This window comes from Erpetoichthys calabaricus, chromosome 15, assembly GCF_900747795.2.
Source record: "Erpetoichthys calabaricus chromosome 15, fErpCal1.3, whole genome shotgun sequence".
Lineage (NCBI taxonomy): Eukaryota > Metazoa > Chordata > Cladistia > Polypteriformes > Polypteridae > Erpetoichthys > Erpetoichthys calabaricus.
The window spans coordinates 32,985,615-33,002,947 of NC_041408.2; the positions used below are offsets into that span (position 1 = coordinate 32,985,615).

At 42.1% G+C, this 17,333-nt stretch overlaps 1 protein-coding gene across 1 annotated transcript in view; it reads right to left on the minus strand.

The window, feature by feature from the left end:
* The window catches only part of rab1ab (RAB1A, member RAS oncogene family b), a 65,152-nt gene that overhangs the window by 15,096 nt on the left and 32,723 nt on the right, over positions 1–17,333 (minus strand). The window contains 1 exon segment of the mRNA XM_028820917.2: positions 13,113–13,208. Coding sequence (XP_028676750.1) covers positions 13,113–13,208 — 96 coding nt within the window.

Genomic DNA, 17,333 nt, shown 5'->3' on the forward strand with positions numbered 1-17,333 from the left:
TCCGTCCCCGTGGTCCCTTCTTTATCCAGGGCGGTTGTCCCCTCATGGTCCAAGGAATGAATAACTCGCCTCCCGGTCCTTCCAGGCGTCTAAGCTGGGTCTGCCCCCCAACCTTCTGTGACAAATTATATATTACATACATACATACATACATACATATACATATATATATATACATATATATATATACATATATATATATATATATATATATATATATATATATATATATACAGTGATCCCTCGCTATATCGCGCTTCGCCTTTCGCGGCTTCACTCCATCGCGGATTTTATATGTAAGCATATTTAAATATATATCGCGGATTTTTCGCTGCTTCGCGGGTTTCTGCGGACAATAGGTCTTTTAATTTCTGGTACATGCTTCCTCAGTTGGTTTGCCCAGTTGATTTCATACAAGGGACGCTATTGGCAGATGGCTGAAAAGCTATCCAGCTTACTTTCTCTCTCTCTCTCTCTCTTGCGCTGACGTAGGGGGGTGTGAGCAGGGGGGCTGTGTGCAGCTGCTTCCTGAAGGACAGGCTGCACGGAGCTTCGCATACTTAAAAGCTCAAAGGGCACGTATTGATTTTTTTTATCTGTCTCTCGCTATCTCTCTCTCTCTCTCTCTCTCTTCCTGCTCCTGACAGAGGGGGTGTGAGCTGCTGCCTTCAACAGCTTTGTACCGGCGGTGCTTCGCATACTTAAAAGCCGTATTGATTTTTTTTTTGACTGCTTGCTTTGCACTCCTTTGAAAAGGAAGATATGTTTGCATTCTTTTAATTGTGAGACAGAACTGTCATCTCTGTCTTGTCATGGAGCACAGTTTAAACTTTTGAAAAAGAGACAAATGTTTGTTTGCAGTGTTTGAATAACGTTCCTGTCTCTCTACAACCTCCTGTGTTTCTGCGCAAATCTGTGACCCAAGCATGACATTCTAAAAATAACCATATAAACATATGGTTTCTACTTCGCGGATTTTCCTACTTCGCGGGTGGCTCTGGAACGCAACCCCCGCGATGGAGGAGGGATTACTGTATATATATACCGCTCCTCGAACCGCCACCTTATCGTGGTGGAGGGGTTTGCGTGTCCCAATGATCCTAGGAGCTCTGTTGTCCGGGGCTTTATGCCCATGGTAGGGCCACCCAAGGCAAACTGGTCCTAGGTGAGGGATGAGACAAAGTGCGGTTCAACACAACCTCCTATGATGAATAAAAAATTTGGACGGCGTTTTCCCTAGCCCGGACGCGGGTCAGCGGGGCCCCCCTCTGGAGCCGGGCCTGGAGGTGGGGCTCGATGGCGAGCGCCTGGTGGCCGGGCTTGCACCCATGGGGCTCAGCCCGAAGAGGCAACATGGGTCCCCCTTCCCATGGGCTCACCACCTATGGGAGGGGCCAAGGAGGTCGGGTGCAGTGTGAGTTGGGTGGTGGCCGAAGGCGGGGACCTCGGCGGTCCGATCCTCAACTACAGAAGCTGGCTCTTAGGACGTGGAATGTCACCTCTCTGAAGGGGAAGGAGCCTGAGCTTGTTTCCGAGGTTGAGAGGTTCCAGCTAGATATAGTCGGGCTCACCTCGACGCACAGCTTGGACTCTGGAACCAATCTCCTTGAGAGGGGCTGGACTCTCTACCACTCTGGAGGCCCCCGGCGAGAGGCGCCGAGCGGGTGTGGGCATACTTATGGCCCCCCGACTTGGAGCCTGTACATTGGGGTTTACTCTGGTGGACGAGAGGGTAGCCTCCCTCCGCCTTCGGGTGGGGGGACGGGTCCTAACTGTTGTTTGTGCGTATGCACCAAACAGCAGTTCGGAGTACCCACCTTTTTTGGAGTCCCTGGAGGGGGTACTAGAGGGCATACTTTCTGGGGACTCTCTCGTACTGCTGGGAGACTTCAATGCTCACGTGGGCAATGACAGTGAGACCTGGAAGGGCATGGTTGGGAGGAATGGCCCCCCCGATCTGAACCCGAGTGGTGTTTTGTTATTGGACTTCTGTGCTCGTTACGGATTGTCCATAACAAACACCATGTTCAAGCATAGGAGTGTTCATATGTGCACTTGGCACCAGGACACCCTAGGCCTCAGTTTGATGATCAACTTTGAGATCGTGTCGTCGGACTTGCGGCCACAGGTCTTAGACACTCAGGTGAAGAGAGGGACGGAGCTGTCAACTGATCACCACCTGGTGGTGAGTTGGCTTCGATGGTGGGGGAGGATGCCGGTCAGGTCTGGTAGGCCCAAACGTGTTGTGAGTTGTCTACTGGGAACGTCTGGCAGAGCCCCCTGTCAGAAGTAGCTTCAACTCCCACCTCCGGCAGAACTTCGACCATATCCCGAGGGAGGTGGGGGACATTGAGTCGGAATGGGCCATGTTCCGTGCCTCTATTTTTGAGGCGGCTGACCTGAGCTGTGGCCGTAAGGTGGTCGGTGCCTGTCGTGGCGGCAATCCCCGAACCCATTGGTGGACACCGGCGGTGAGGGATGCTGTCAAGCTGAAGAAGGAGTCCTATTGGTCCCTTTTGTCCTGTGGGACTCTGGAGGCAGCTAATAGGTACTGGCAGGCCAAGTGGAATGCGGCTTCGGTGGTTGATGAGGCAAAAACTCGGGCATGGGAGGAGTTTGGGGAGGCCATGGAGAATGACTTTCGGGCGGCTTTGAGGAGATTCTGGTCCACCGTCCGGCGTCTCAGGAGGGGGAAGCACTGCAGTGTCAACACTGTATATGGTGGGGATGGTGTGCTGCTGACCTCGACTCGGGACGTTGTAGGTCGGTGGGGGGAGTACTTCGAAGACCTCCTCAATCCCACTAACATCCCTTCCAATGAGGAAGCAGAGCCTGGGGACTCAGAGGTGGGCTCCTCCATCTCTGGGACTGAGGTCACCGAGGTGGTCAGAAAACTCCTTGGTGGCAGGGCCCCGGGGGTGGATGAGATACGCCCGGAGTTCCTGAAGGCTCTGGATGTTGTAGGGCTGTCTTGGTTGACACATTTCTGCAACATCGCATGGACATCAGGGACAGTGCCTCTGGATTGGCAGACTGGGGTGGTGGTCCCCCTCTTTAAGAATGGGGACCGGAGGGTGTGTTCCAACTACAGAGGGATCACACTCCTCATTCTCCCTGAGAAAGTCTATTTGGGGGTTCTGGAGAGGAGGGTCTGTTGGATAGTTGAACCTCGGATTCAGGAGGAACAGTGTGGTTTTCGTCCTGGTCGCGGAACAGTGGACCAGCTCTACACTCTTAGCAGAGTCCTGGAGGGTGCATGGGAGTTTGCCCAACCAGTCTACATGTGTTTTGTGGACTTGGAAAAGGCGTTCGACCGTGTCCCTCGGGGAATCCTGTGAGGGGTGCTCCGGGAGTATGGGGTACCGGACCCCCTGATAAGGGCTGTTCGGTCCCTGTACAACCGGTGTCAGAGCTTGGTCCACATTGCCGGCAGTAAGTCGAACCTGTTTCCAGTGAGAGTTGGACTCCGCCACGGCTGCCCTTTGTCACCGGTTCTATTCATAACTTTTATGGACAGAATTTCTAGGCGCAGCCAGGGTGTTGAGGGGGTCCGGTTTGGTGGACTCAGGATTGGGTCACTGCTTTTTGCAGATGATGTTGTCCTGTTTGCTTCATCAGGCCGTGATCTTCAGCTCTCTCTGGATCAGTTTGCAGCTGAGTGTGAAGCGGCTGGGATGGGAATCAGCACCTCCAAATCTGAGACCATGGTCCTCAGCCGGATAAGGGTGGAGTGCCCTCTCAGGGTTGGGAGCGAGATCCTGCCTCAAGTGGAGGAGTTCAAGTATCTTGGGGTATTGTTCACGAGTGAGGGAAGAATGGAGCGTGAGATCGACAGGCGGAGCGGTGCGGCGTCCGCAGTGATGCGGGCTCTACATCAGTCTCTCGTGGTGAAAAATGAGCTGAGCTGTAAGGCAAAGCTCTCAATTTACCAGTTGATCTATGTTCCTACCCTCACCTATGGTCATGAGCTATGGGTAGTGACCGAAAGAACGAGATCGTGAAGCGGGTGAAATGAGTTTCCTCCGCAGGGTGTCTGGGCTCTCCCTTAAAGATAGGGTGAGAAGCTCAGTCATCCGGGAGGGGCTCAGAGTAGAGCCACTGCTCCTCCGCATCGAGAGGAGTCAGATGAGGTGGCTCGGGCATCTGATCAGGATGCCTCCTGGACACCTCCCTGGTGAGATGTTTCGGGCACGTCCAACCGGGAGGAGGCCCAGGGGAAGACCCATGACACGCTGGAGGGACTATGTCTCCCGGCTGGCCTGAGAACGACTCAGGATTCTCCTGGAAGAGCTAGATGAAGTGGCCGGGGAGAGGGGAGTCTGGGCATCTCTGCTCAAGCTGCTGCCCCCGCGACCCAACCTCAGATAAGCGGAAGAGGATGGATGGATATATATGTGTATGGACATCTGAAGCGGAGCTCCGTTGCAGTGGCTTTATTTTTTCTCTTATTTCTTATTATCCTGAGGTATCCCGTATTTGCCTAACCAAAGGAGTTTCTACTACAGTATATTAGCATGAGTAACAAGAAAAGGGGTCAGAAAGAAACGGAAAAGAAACCTGCAACTGCACCCAAGTCTACACAGGCGTCAGGCCCAAGTGCAAGTGCAAGGTATGGCCGTTCAGTGACTGACCTGGAAGAGGCAGGCGAAAGTGCAGACTTCCCAGGATCCCGCTCCACTGCATCATCTCCAGTCGAGAGTGAAAATAGAAGTGAAGGTGCAAGTGATGCAGGTCACGATACATCGCCGATTCCAGAAGATCACTTGAAACTAGAGATGGCCTTGCAGTCATCTATTCCTTGCGAGCCGGAAGCATCGGCTGTAACGGGGATTGCCACTTTACCCGTGGAGCATGAAAGCAGGAACGATTTGTCTGAACCGAAGAAAATGATCGCAATATTGGCCATGGCCATAAGTGAGCTCAAGAAAGACATTCAGAAAAATATTAAGAAAGTAATAAATGGCTTGCTCAAGACAAACGAGAAGACAAATGAGTAGCTGCGGCTGGAGCTGCAAGAGATGCAGCAGGAATATAAAGACTTGGAAAAATGTATATATAATCGTTTTGATGCAGTCTTTAAAGATATGCTGAGAAAAACTGAGGAACACATTCAGGAAAATGCGCCTAAACTGAGAGAACTTGCCAGTCAGCTGGAAGACATTAAGCAGACATTCACGGCTCGAATTGAAACAGCGAAACAATTGGCATCTAGCACCAATGGAAAACTACAGCTGCGAATTCCGAATGCAAAAAACTCGGAGACAGACTTGCGGCTCTGGAAGATGGATGCAGAAGGAATAATATTAGAATCGAAAGTCTACCTGAGAATGGTGCAAGTCCAAACCCAGTGAAAATCGTAGCTCAACTATTCTCAAAAATGATTGGAGAGGACTTTAAATCAGATACAGAGATAGCAGCAGCTTATCGCATACGTGGATCAAATACCTCTAAACCTAGGACTTTAATTGTCCGCTTTGAGAGATTACAATTTAAGCTTAATGTAATGTCACTTCTCAGACACAAACAAGAGATTATATTTGAAAATAACTACATTCGTATTTTCCCTGATTTCTCACCCTGAACAGCTGCTAAACGTGCAGCTTTTTACAACATTAAACAGCGGTTACGAAAAGCTTGTATCCTGCCAAACTGAAAGTGGAAATTCAAGACAAATATCACATCTTTTCCTCCAAGGAGGAAGCAGAAAAGGAGTTAAGAAAGCTGATCCCAACGCTTTTTTGAAATACGATAGTGAGTTGCATCCTGTCATGGTATGGGAAGAACATATTACCTGCTGTCTGATCTGCTTGCAATGATACGGGTACCATAATTATACATCCTTTTTTCTTCTCGGCCACCTTTTGTTTATGTTTTAATTACAATTACACGCGTATGTGTGTAAGAAATTAAAGTAGTTCTTTTTTCTTTTTTGGTTTTTAACTATTCTAAAGGAGACTGATTAACATCATACCCTTGGTTTATTGTTAGTTATTATTGCATTAGGGTTTACTATGCTTATCCAGGGCCACTTTTTAACACCATTCCCTGGGTTTACAGTCTTAATATTTCAAGACTGTTGATGATTACATTTTATGCTTATAGTATTTAGACTTTATTGGCAATAGATATCTCTACTTTTTAATCCTCAAATGCCGCTGCTGGGAGGCTTGTTTTGTTTTGGACGTGCTCTGTCTCTAGGTATGTCAGAGGACTGGGATTTTGTGAAGTGGGGTCCAGCCTCACGTGGGGAGGATCGAAAGAGAGCAAGCTATATCTAATCTGTCCTTTTAGTCCTTATAATTATAACTTCCAATGTAACAATGGGCTGCATGGCAATAACTTGTGGGAAAATTGGAAATTAAGGTTACAGCTCTCACTTCCAGTTAAGACTACAAAATGACATCAAAAATTCAGAATCAATGTCTCCATGATGGGACAGTTAAGTTTGTGAGCTGGAATGTTTAAGGCCTCACCTAACAGGTCTAAACGCAAAAATAGGAGACCCATTTATTAAGCAAAGATCAGTTCCAGCTGCAAAAAGACTGGACTGGCCAAATATTCCATTCCTGCTTTACAAAGAAAACTAGAGGTGTGAGAATTCTTATACATAGAACAGTCTCATTTGTAGCATCAAATGTAGTATCTGATCCGGAAGGGAGATATGTGATTGTCATTGGCAACGTAATTAACTGTAAAGTGATTTTGATAAATGTTTATGCACCCAACGTCGATGACAGGGAATTCATGCAAAATGTATTTGCATCTATTCCCAATGTGAACACTCATAAAATTATAATGGCTGGGGACTTTAATTGTGTTTTAAATCCACTCTTAGATAGGTCTCCTGTCACGGGGGGATGACATCTAACACTGCAAAGACAATTACACAGTTTGTAACTGACCACAACTTATCAGACCCCTGGAGGTTTCTAAACCCAAACTCAACATATTCCTTCTACTCACCAGTGCATCATTGCTACTCAAGAACTGATTATTTCTTTATAGATAATAATTTCTTGCCTGGAATTAAATCTTGCAAGTACAACGTTATTGTTATTTCTGACCATGCCCCTCTGATCTTGGAGATGAAATCATTATGCCCCACATACTCATCTCGCAGATGGTGTCTTAACCCACTTCTATTAGCAGATGAGAACTGTACAGAATTTATATCAAAACAAATCAGTTTCTTCCTGGAGACATATACATCCTCAGAGGTCTCTGCAGGAATACTCTGGGAAACTCTACATGCCTTCTTAAGAGGACAGATTATTTCATATCTTTCCCACAGAAATAAATTAGAAACCAAGAAGGTATCAGAGCTAACCAGCGAAATTACTAGAATAGATCAAGAACATGCCAGGTGTCCAAGTGAAGCTCTTCATAGGAAAAGACAGACTCTACATTCAGAGCTCAACCTCTTAACAACCAAAGAAACTGAACAACTTGTTTTAAATCAAGACATCATTACTATGAACACGGAGAGAAAGCTAATAAGCTCTTAGCTCAACAAATCCACAAGCAAGAAGTTTGCAATACAATCCCAGCAATCACCAACACGGAGATAAAATCACTGACCATAAAAATATAATGCATACATTTAGAGACTACTATAAATCCTCATATTCTACTGAGTTCAAAGAAGACAACACACAATCTAATGCATTTCTGGATACATTACAGATACCACAAATAGATACTTTTATTGCAGAGGAATTGGATAAACCTCTGGCGCTATCAGAATTAGTAGATGCTATAAAGTCACTTCAAAGCAGCAGGCCCTGATAGCTACCCTGTCAAATTTTATAAGAAATTCTCCACTCAGCTAGCTCCCTCTTATTAGCAACATTTACAGAAGCTAGAGACAATCAAATTCTACCTCAAACTTTTCGCCAAGCATTAAATCACCATCTTTCCTAAACAAAACAAGGACTTATTACAACGTGCATCATACACACCAATTTCACTTCTGAATAATGATGTTAAGATACTCTCCAAAGTCCTAGCTAGAAGGAAGGAGAAAGTGCTGCCTTCGGTAATATCACAAGATTAAACTGGATTTATTAAAGGCAGACACTTAGCTTCCAATCTCCGATGCCTGTTTAATGTAATATATTCACCTGCAAAGACAAACACCCTGGAGATATCATTACCGTTGGATGCAGAAAAAGCATTTGAATGATTGAATGGAACTACCTTTTCACTACATTAGAGAAATTTGGGTTTGGCCCGAATATTTGTGCATGGATCAAACTACTGTATACCAATCCAGAAGCTTCAGTTTGTATTAACAACATTTGCTCAGACTACTTTAAACTAGAACGTGGTACCAGACAAGGATACCCCTTGTCACCACTGCTAATTGGAATTGCCATTGAACCACTGGCAGTTCATTGTCAAAATGCTTATCAGATAAAGGGGATTATCAGAGAAGGACTGGAACAGAAAATTTCTCTATATGCAGATGATATGGTTTTGTATATATCAGACCCACAAAATACTGTGCCTGCAGTCTTAACAGCACTTACAGAATTTCAAAAGATCTCTGGTCTCAGAATTAATTTGAATAAAAGTGTGCTCTTTCCAGTGAATTCTCAAGCACACAATATTAGATTGGACACCTTCCCTTTTATTATTGCAGATCAGTTTAAATACCTAGGAGTAAATATCACAAGTAAACACAAAGCTCTTTATCAACATAATTTCGCCATCTGTATGGAAAAAATTAAGCAAGACTTGCATAGATGGTCAACCCTCCATCTCACTCTAGCTGGAAGAATTAACGTTGTTAAGATGAATATCCTTCCTAAGCTTCTCTTTTATTGATGTATATTGGAATGTTTTGAAATAAAATCATTCTTTAAGCAATTATATTCAACCATAACCTCATTTATTTGGAACCTAAAACATCCACATATCCAAAGAGCGACACTACAAAGACCTAAAACAGAAGGTGGCAAGGCTCTACCAAACTCTGTTATACTACTGGGCAGTAAATATACAAGCTATAAAAACGTGGACACAAATAGATGAACATACACAGGCTTGGTCCGCAATAGAAATAAAATCCTGCAGTACTTCTCTATATTCCCTGCTTTGTGCCCCAATAAATGCAAGTTATCGCCGATATACTAATAACCCAATTGTGCTTCACTCACTCAGAATACGGAACCAATGTAGAAAGCATTTTGAGATGGAGAATCTTATCTGTGGCACCTCTGCATGAGAACCACCTTTTTCAACCCTCGCAAACATATGCAGTTTTTAATATCTGGAAAACATTTGGGATTAAATTGCTTAGAGATCTTTATACAGTAATCCCTCGCTATATCGCGCTTTGTCTTTCACGGCTTCACTCCATCGCGGATTTTATACGTAAGCATATTTAAATATATATCGCGGATTTTTTGCTGGTTCGTGGATTTCTGAGGACAATGGATCTTTTAATTTCTGGTACATGCTTCCTCAGTTGGTTTGCCCAGTTGATTTCATACAAGGGACGCTATTGGCAGATGGCTGAGAAGCTACCCAACTTACTTTTCTCTCTCTCTTGCGCGGACTTTCTCTGATCCTGACGTAGGGGGATTGAGCAGGGGGGCTGTTTGCACACCTAGATGATACGGACGCTCGTCTAAAAATGCTGAAAGATTATCTTCATGTTGCTACCTTCTGTGCAGCTGCTTCCTGAAGCAACATGCTGCACGGTGCTTCGCATACTTAAAAGCTCGAAGGGCACGTATTGATTTTTGATAGAGAGAGACAGAGTTTGTTTTTCAATCTCTCTCTCTCTCTTTCTCTGCTCCTGACGGAGGGGGTGTGAGCTGCCGCCTTCAACAGCTTTGTGCCGCGGTGCTTCGCATACTTAAAAGCCAAACAGCCCTATTGATTTGTTTGCTTTCCTCTCTCTCCTGACACGCACTCCTTTGAAGAGGAAGATATGTTTGCATTCTTTTAATTGTGAGACAGAACTGTCATCTCTGTCTTGTCATGGAGCACAGTTTAAACTTTTGAAAAAGAGACAAGTGTTTGTTTGCAGTGTTTGAATAACGTTCCTGTCTCTCTACAACCTCCTGTGTTTCTGCGCAAATTTGTGACCCAAGCATGACAATATAAAAATAACCATATAAACATATGGTTTCTACTTCGCGGATTTTCTTATTTCGCGTGTGGCTCTGGAACGCAACCCCCGCGATGGAGGAGGGATTACTGTATAGACAACATCTTTGCATCCTATGAACAATTACATTCCAAATTTAAATTTTCCAGCAACACATTTCTTTCACTATCTTCAAATTAGAAACTTTGTCAAACAGAACCTGCCCGATTTTCCCCATCTCCCACCTTCCTCTATGTTGGAAAAAATATTGCTCAGTCTCGAGGACTCAGATAGCATCTCTGCAATATATAAAATTATTTTACAATCCCTCCCTTTCAAAGATCAAGGGGGCAATGGGAAAAGGATCTCTCACTCAACATATCAGAAAAGGAGTGGAAGGTAGCAATGCAGAGAATTCATTTGAGCTCCATATGCGCAAAGCATACAATCATTCAGCTCAAAATTATATATCGAGCACATCTTTCTCGCTTGAAATTGTCCAAAATGTTTCCAGGGCAAGATCCAACTTGTAAATGCTGCAATCAAGCTCCAGCCTCACTGGGTCACACGTTTTGGATCTGCACCAAATTAACATCATTCTGGACAAAATTCTTTAAGCGCCTTTCAGACAGCCTTGGTGTCACAATCCCTCCTAATCCACTAACAGCTGTGTTTGGTGCTCTTCCAGATGGGCTTAAAAGAGGAGAAGGACAAACAAACTGTGACTGCCTTCACTACAACACTATTGGCATGCAGACTTATTTTGCTAAACTGGAAGAATCCTAACTCTCCTCTTTTAAGTCAGTGGGTAACTGATGTTTTATATTATTTGAAATTGGAAAAAATCTAATTCTCACTTAAGAGGATCTGAGCAGAAATTTTTCAACACCTGGCAGGAACTAATCAATAATATTTTAGAATAAGCTCTTAAAGCACTGAGGAAGTAGATTCTCTCCCCATTTCTTTTTGTTCTCCATTTATCTGTGACCGCCTATTAAACTCTTCAATTTATTTATTTTTACTATTTTTAAGTTTTAGTCCGTTGGCCATGCTCTCTTTCTCAGGGGTGGGGGGTGATTCCTTTTCAATCCTATTTTTTGTAAAAATTGATCTATTTGTATGGAATGATTACAATAAAATCAATAAAATTAAAAAAAAAAAAAAAGTATCTGGTTTCTAATTAAGAAAATGGCTTGAGTGAAACTGGATGGAGTTTGTGGCCCCAACTTGCCGCATAATCTGTTGGCTCACTTCACATCTCATTTTTATTTGGCTGCCACTTAAGGAAGAAGCCTTAAAGTTAGAGACTGAAGTCTTCCAAACAGGTGCGCTTTGTCATATTGCTTTTAAATAAATTGTAGTAATTGTTTTAATTTCCAATTAGCAGGCCTTTTCACTTTGTTTCTTTCTCTTTTCAGCATTCACGGTGACATTTTACCTACCCTGGAATGAATATGTCTTCAGAAATGATGAACTTCTTTTTAAATGCTTAACTTTATTATTATTTGCTTATGGAGTGGGTAATTTCAAAATGGAACTAACCTGGACATTACAAAAAACACCTAATGGGTAATTTTTTTCTTCATAAATTACATGAAGCTTACGCTTTTGCTTCCACATTTAAATTTTATCTAATTTTTTTTTTTTACACTTATGTTGAATGTCTTTTACACAAACAATATTTGGAATTATTGTATAGTATTAAATGTACTTAATTATAATAAATAATCGTGCATATTCTGGATTTTGATTAGAAATATCAATTTTAGAACAGAAATGAAAGATGACATAGCATACTTTAATGTAAAATACTGTATAACATTATTAATAGTGCTTACACTCAAGAAGTTGTTTATGTTACTACAAGTACTGTCAAATGGTCAGATATACAAGAAAGAAATTAATTCTGTACAAGACTGAACATGCTGCCAGTTTCCAGCAGCACGATAAGCCATTTTTACATTTTATAATGTATGTTTTATGTATATTAACAACAGCAAATAAAGCAGTTGTCTACAAGCTTAGAAACCACAAGGTCATTTATATTTCCATCCAAAATATATGACATTTGGGGTTTTATTTCTCAGAAACAACTAAAAATTTAGGAATTACTTTATTGGCCTGAACTGCACCCATGACGCTATCTGATAGTGGAAAACCTTGAAAATTGCAAGCAAATTCAAAAATAAATTATTTTCTGTCAAGAAACACAAAAAGTGCAAGAAGCCTTTTAAACATGATGGGTGTCATTTAAAAGCAGTTTGTTTTTGTCCTTTTCGCAAGATATACAACAACAGGGATGGTCAAATACATTTGACTTTAGTTTCAAAATATAGTACACAATAACAGTGATATTGGACACTTACCAAATAATTTTAATACGAAGTATACTCTAGCATAAAAGTAGTACAGATACAAAAGCTGGGGTAACCTCCTTTTAACATTATATTTATTAACATAACATTCTTTACCTTATCATACTTTACATTTCTGTTTACCTAAGAACTTAGAGGACTGTTATAATGTCAAAGAGGAAGATCTAAGAAATTTGGGAAATGTTAGCAGACTTAACTTCAGGAGAAGAGCCTTGAAAGCAAGAATGCCACACCCAATCTATTAACCAGACTTTGCTGGGTGACTACCAACCTACTCCCCATCCTCGACAACTACCTCTGTAGGAAATGGTGTTCCAAAAATAAAGATGTCAGGTTAGCTGTGAAGAGTGGTCACATAAATGTTTTGTTTATGTGAGTGTTACATAAAAGCTCTGTGAAGGTTTTAACGAGTGTTTGGTTTTATTGGCATTGGCCCCGATATGTCACGTTAATAGGTGATCAAAAGTTTTGTAATTCAATCATCATTAATAATTACATTCGATATTATGCATTTACAAGCAGGAAAATTGCAAAGGACCATGGTTGGAGAATAACAATTTGCAATTTAAATTACACAATGGTAAAGTGTTATAACTTTTACAACCAAGTCGTGCACAAGAACATAAGCAAAGGGTACTTACAATCTGAAGTTTGATTGTCTTGCCATCTAATTCTATAGTTCTTATTTTAAAGTCCACACCAATAGTACTAATGTAGCTTTCTGTATATGTGTCATCCTGCAAGGGAAACAAAAATTGACAACTTTTTCTATCTTGACAGGCATGAAAAATTTTAATGTAATACAGACTAAAATTGTACTTCAATATCTGGAAATCTTAAAAAAGAATGTTAATTGAATAATTTAATGTATTTTAATAAATGTATCAAAACACACAATTTTCTCTAGCAACACAATGTAAACAGCTTAATAAGATATGACTGAAGCATGGTTCAGCCTCCTTTTCTTCTGGCTGCTCCTGTTAGGGGTTGCCACAGCGGATTATCTTCTTCCATATCTTCCTGTCCTCTGCAACTTGCTCTGTCACACCCATCACCGGCATGTCCTTTCTTACCACATCCATAAACCTTCTCTTAGGCCTTCCTCTTTTCCTCTTCCCTGGCAGCTTTATCCTTAACATCCTCCTCCCAGTATACCCAGCATCTCTCCTCTGCACATGTCCAAACCAACACAATTTCGCCTCTCTGACTTTCCCTCCAAACCTTCCAACCTTAGCTGACCCGCTAATGTACTCATTTCTAATCCTGTCCATCCTTGTTACACCCAATTCAAATCTTGGCATCTTTAACGCTGCCACCACCAGCTCTGTCCCGTTTTCTGGTCAGTGCCACCGTCTCCAACCCATATAACATAGCTGGTCTCACTACCGTCCTGTAGAACATCCCTTTCACTCTTGCCGATACCCGTCTGTCACAAATTACTCCTGACATTCTTCTCCACCCATTTCACCCTGCCTGCACTCTCTTTTTCACCTCTCTTCCACAGTCCCCATTACTCTGTACTGTTGATCCCAAGTATTTAAACTCATCCACCTTTGCCAACTCTACTCCCTGCATCCTCACTATTCCACTGACCTCCCCTCTCATTTAAATACATGTATTCTGTCCTGCTCCTACTGAACCTTCATTCCCCTCCTCTCGGATGCTGAACCACAAAAAACTTGTGAAACATACCCTCACTATTACCTAACATTTCACATACACACATGTACATACTATGGTCTAAACACTCATTAGCATGGCTATAAAGGAAGAAACTTGAAAAGAAATTCTGACTTGGTAGTAACAGCCATAGTCAGGCCTTATGCAAGCATATTACTTTTGGTATGAAGGAGCCCAAGTATCATTTCCTGATGCACTTCTGCTAAAAAAGATAGTTGGCTGAAAGTACTCAATCTAAGTGTGTCAGAGAGAAGATGTAAAACACTGTTCAGAATTCCACTTAGTTTTATTTTAATTCTCTTCTTCACTACTACCTCCTGGGGATCCAGAGTGTGTTCATTAAATGTGCCTATCCTTTTAATTAGCTTGTTGATGCAGGGATTCTCTTGAAGTGATGTTACCAGCCCAGCACATCACAGTGTAGAAAATAATCACAAAGTTGAAGAATATATGAAGGATATCACTACGCACATTAAAAGACAACTGCCTCCAAAGGAAAAAAAGAGTCCTATTCTTCCCTCTCTTATCATAGTTCCTCTGTGTTATGAGACTGGTACAATCAGTCATTGATGTGGACTTCAAAGTAGTTTTAGTAGTACACCACCTCTACATCAGCTCCTTGAATAGTCAGTTGGCATTAAGGACCTTTTGTGAGCCAATAGTCAATGAACAGTTCTCCTTGGTTTTGCCAATATTAAGTTTTAGACAATTCTTTCTGTTTCAAGAAACAAAGTTTTCCATGTGAATCCTATACTCGGTTTTATCCCACTCATCAATACACCCCATAAGTGCATATTCATCTGAGAATGCTGCAAGTGACAAGACCTGGTGTTATAGTCAGAGGTGTACAGAGTGAAGGGAAAAGGAGAGGTAGGACTGTTTCTTGTGGTGTCCCAGTGTTGTGGACATCAGTATCACAAACACAGTTCTTGATTCTCAAACTGCAGTCTGCCTGACATATAGTCCATTATTCAGGACACCAGGCTCATCCACCCGTAGATTTATGAGCATACCCCTTTGCAGGGTGGGCTGGATGGTACTGAAGGCACTGGAGAAATCAAAAAACAATTCTCACAGTGCTGCCAGCTTTGTCTATGTGAGAATAAGACTTGTGGAGCTGATAGATAACTGGATCATTCTCTCCAATCTTTGTCCAACTGGCAAACTGTAGTGGGTCCAGGTCTACCACAAGAGGACTCATAGTCCAGGAATAGCCTCTCAACGGTCTTCATCACTTAAGATGCAAGTGCCACTGGTATAGTCATTAGGTAAACAGGAGTCTGCCTTCTTTGAAACAGTAACAATGCAGGATGTTTTCCACAGCATAGGCACATTCTGGAGCCTTAGAGACAGACTAAACAGATGACTGAGGATACCACAAAGCTTGTCAGCACTGGTCTTAAGAGCTCGAGGACTGACTACTTCTTGCCCCACAGCTGTTAGTTTGTAGCTTTTTTTAGTTGTCACCTTAATAGGTCTTCAATTAAGGACAGTCTGATGATCTAAGGTGGTCTTTTTCACTGGCCATTCCAATTTATGTGGTGGAAGTTGTTGATGTAGTAGGGATGGTGTGGGAGGACTGGTCATTGGAATAAGGTAACTGGGAATAAAAATTTCTTACAAAATTGGTTCAGGGCAATAGCCTTTTCCGCATCCTCTTAAAACACTGGAGCCCTGGATTGCTTTAGTCAAGAAATCATGCCCAGTAATTTCCAGACATCTTTCATGTTATTCTGTATGAGTTTGTTTACTATTTTAGCTTTATAAGTTTCCTTTCCTTAACTCAGCTTTTTCTTCAGCACTCACTGTGCATTCTTCAGGGTCTCAGTCTCCTGATTTGAATGCTAACCTTTTCTGATTGAAGAGACCTTGTAGGCCCTTCAGAATCCAGGGTTTATTCCTTGGAAAGCAACATACTGTCTTTCTGGGTAACATTGTGTCAGCGCAAAAATTTACAGGTTGTGTGCATCAATATCATTTCCATTTCAGTGCCATATCATTTGCCAGTCTCTAGTTTGGAAACAGTCAGCCTTCAGGTTTCACTTCTTCACTAATCAGGTGGTGGTAACAGGTTGCTGTCTAATAGCAGGCTTGTAGGTGGGAATAAGAAGAATCAGGTTGTGGTCAGATTTGCCCAAAGGTGCCAGTAGTTTACACTTAAAGACATCTTTGACATTTGAATTAATGCAGATCCAGCTTGTTATTTATTTTTTTTTTTTTTGAGTGGGACATGACACAAACTCATTGAAATTTGTCATAGTTTCTTCCAAAGTATGGTTGAAGTCACCACATATTATAACTGCAGGGTCAGAATGAGTCATCTGTCTGTTTGTGACAGGGTGAATCATTTTTGTTGCCAAGCCCCAATTTGCAAAGGGAAGAATATAAACATTAAGGACGATCATCTCCCTGGGCAAATAATGTTGACAAATTCAGAAAGCCATAATTTCAATGTTTGAATTAGAAACTAATTTTAATTTAATATGCTCCCTTTTACACCATTGCTCATTCACTATGGATGACCATTTCTTTTCCTGTCTTTTTTCACGCCACTAGGTTTCATCTGCTTGAATAAGCTGAAATCCATCCTACATTAAAAAGAGAGTGTCCGGTGTTTCAGGTTTAAGCCAGCTCTCCATAAAATTCAAAATGCCACTGTACTTATATGCTCCACGACCAGCCCACTATAAGAGCAGACAGTTCATCCTTCTTACTTGACAGTGATCAAACATTACCCATTACAACAGGTTTGCCCGGACTGCAGATCGTCAGTAAATTTAAACTCCCTGAGTGGCTACAATCAGTGACAAGTTAGAAGCCAGATCAAAACTAGTGTTAATCAAGACTAGCAACTAGTAAAACCGAATTTACAAACAAAAAAGAAAAACAGTGAGAAATATGGACCTTCCGGAAGAGGTTGCTGCTTATAAAAATGAACTTCAAGTCTGAAGAATCAAGGGTGAAAATTTTCTTAAAAAGATGCAATTTCAACTTTAACTTCAAATAATAAAGCAAATAAAAAAAAAAGTGCAATATACTGCAGAACAGTATTACAACAGTAAATATTGGCTAAAAATAAAAACATTTACACCATAATAAACCTCTAGCAATTCCAACATACTTGAGAAAAAACAGCAGCAAAGCAGAATATGATTTTGCATCAAACTTCCTGAAAACTACTG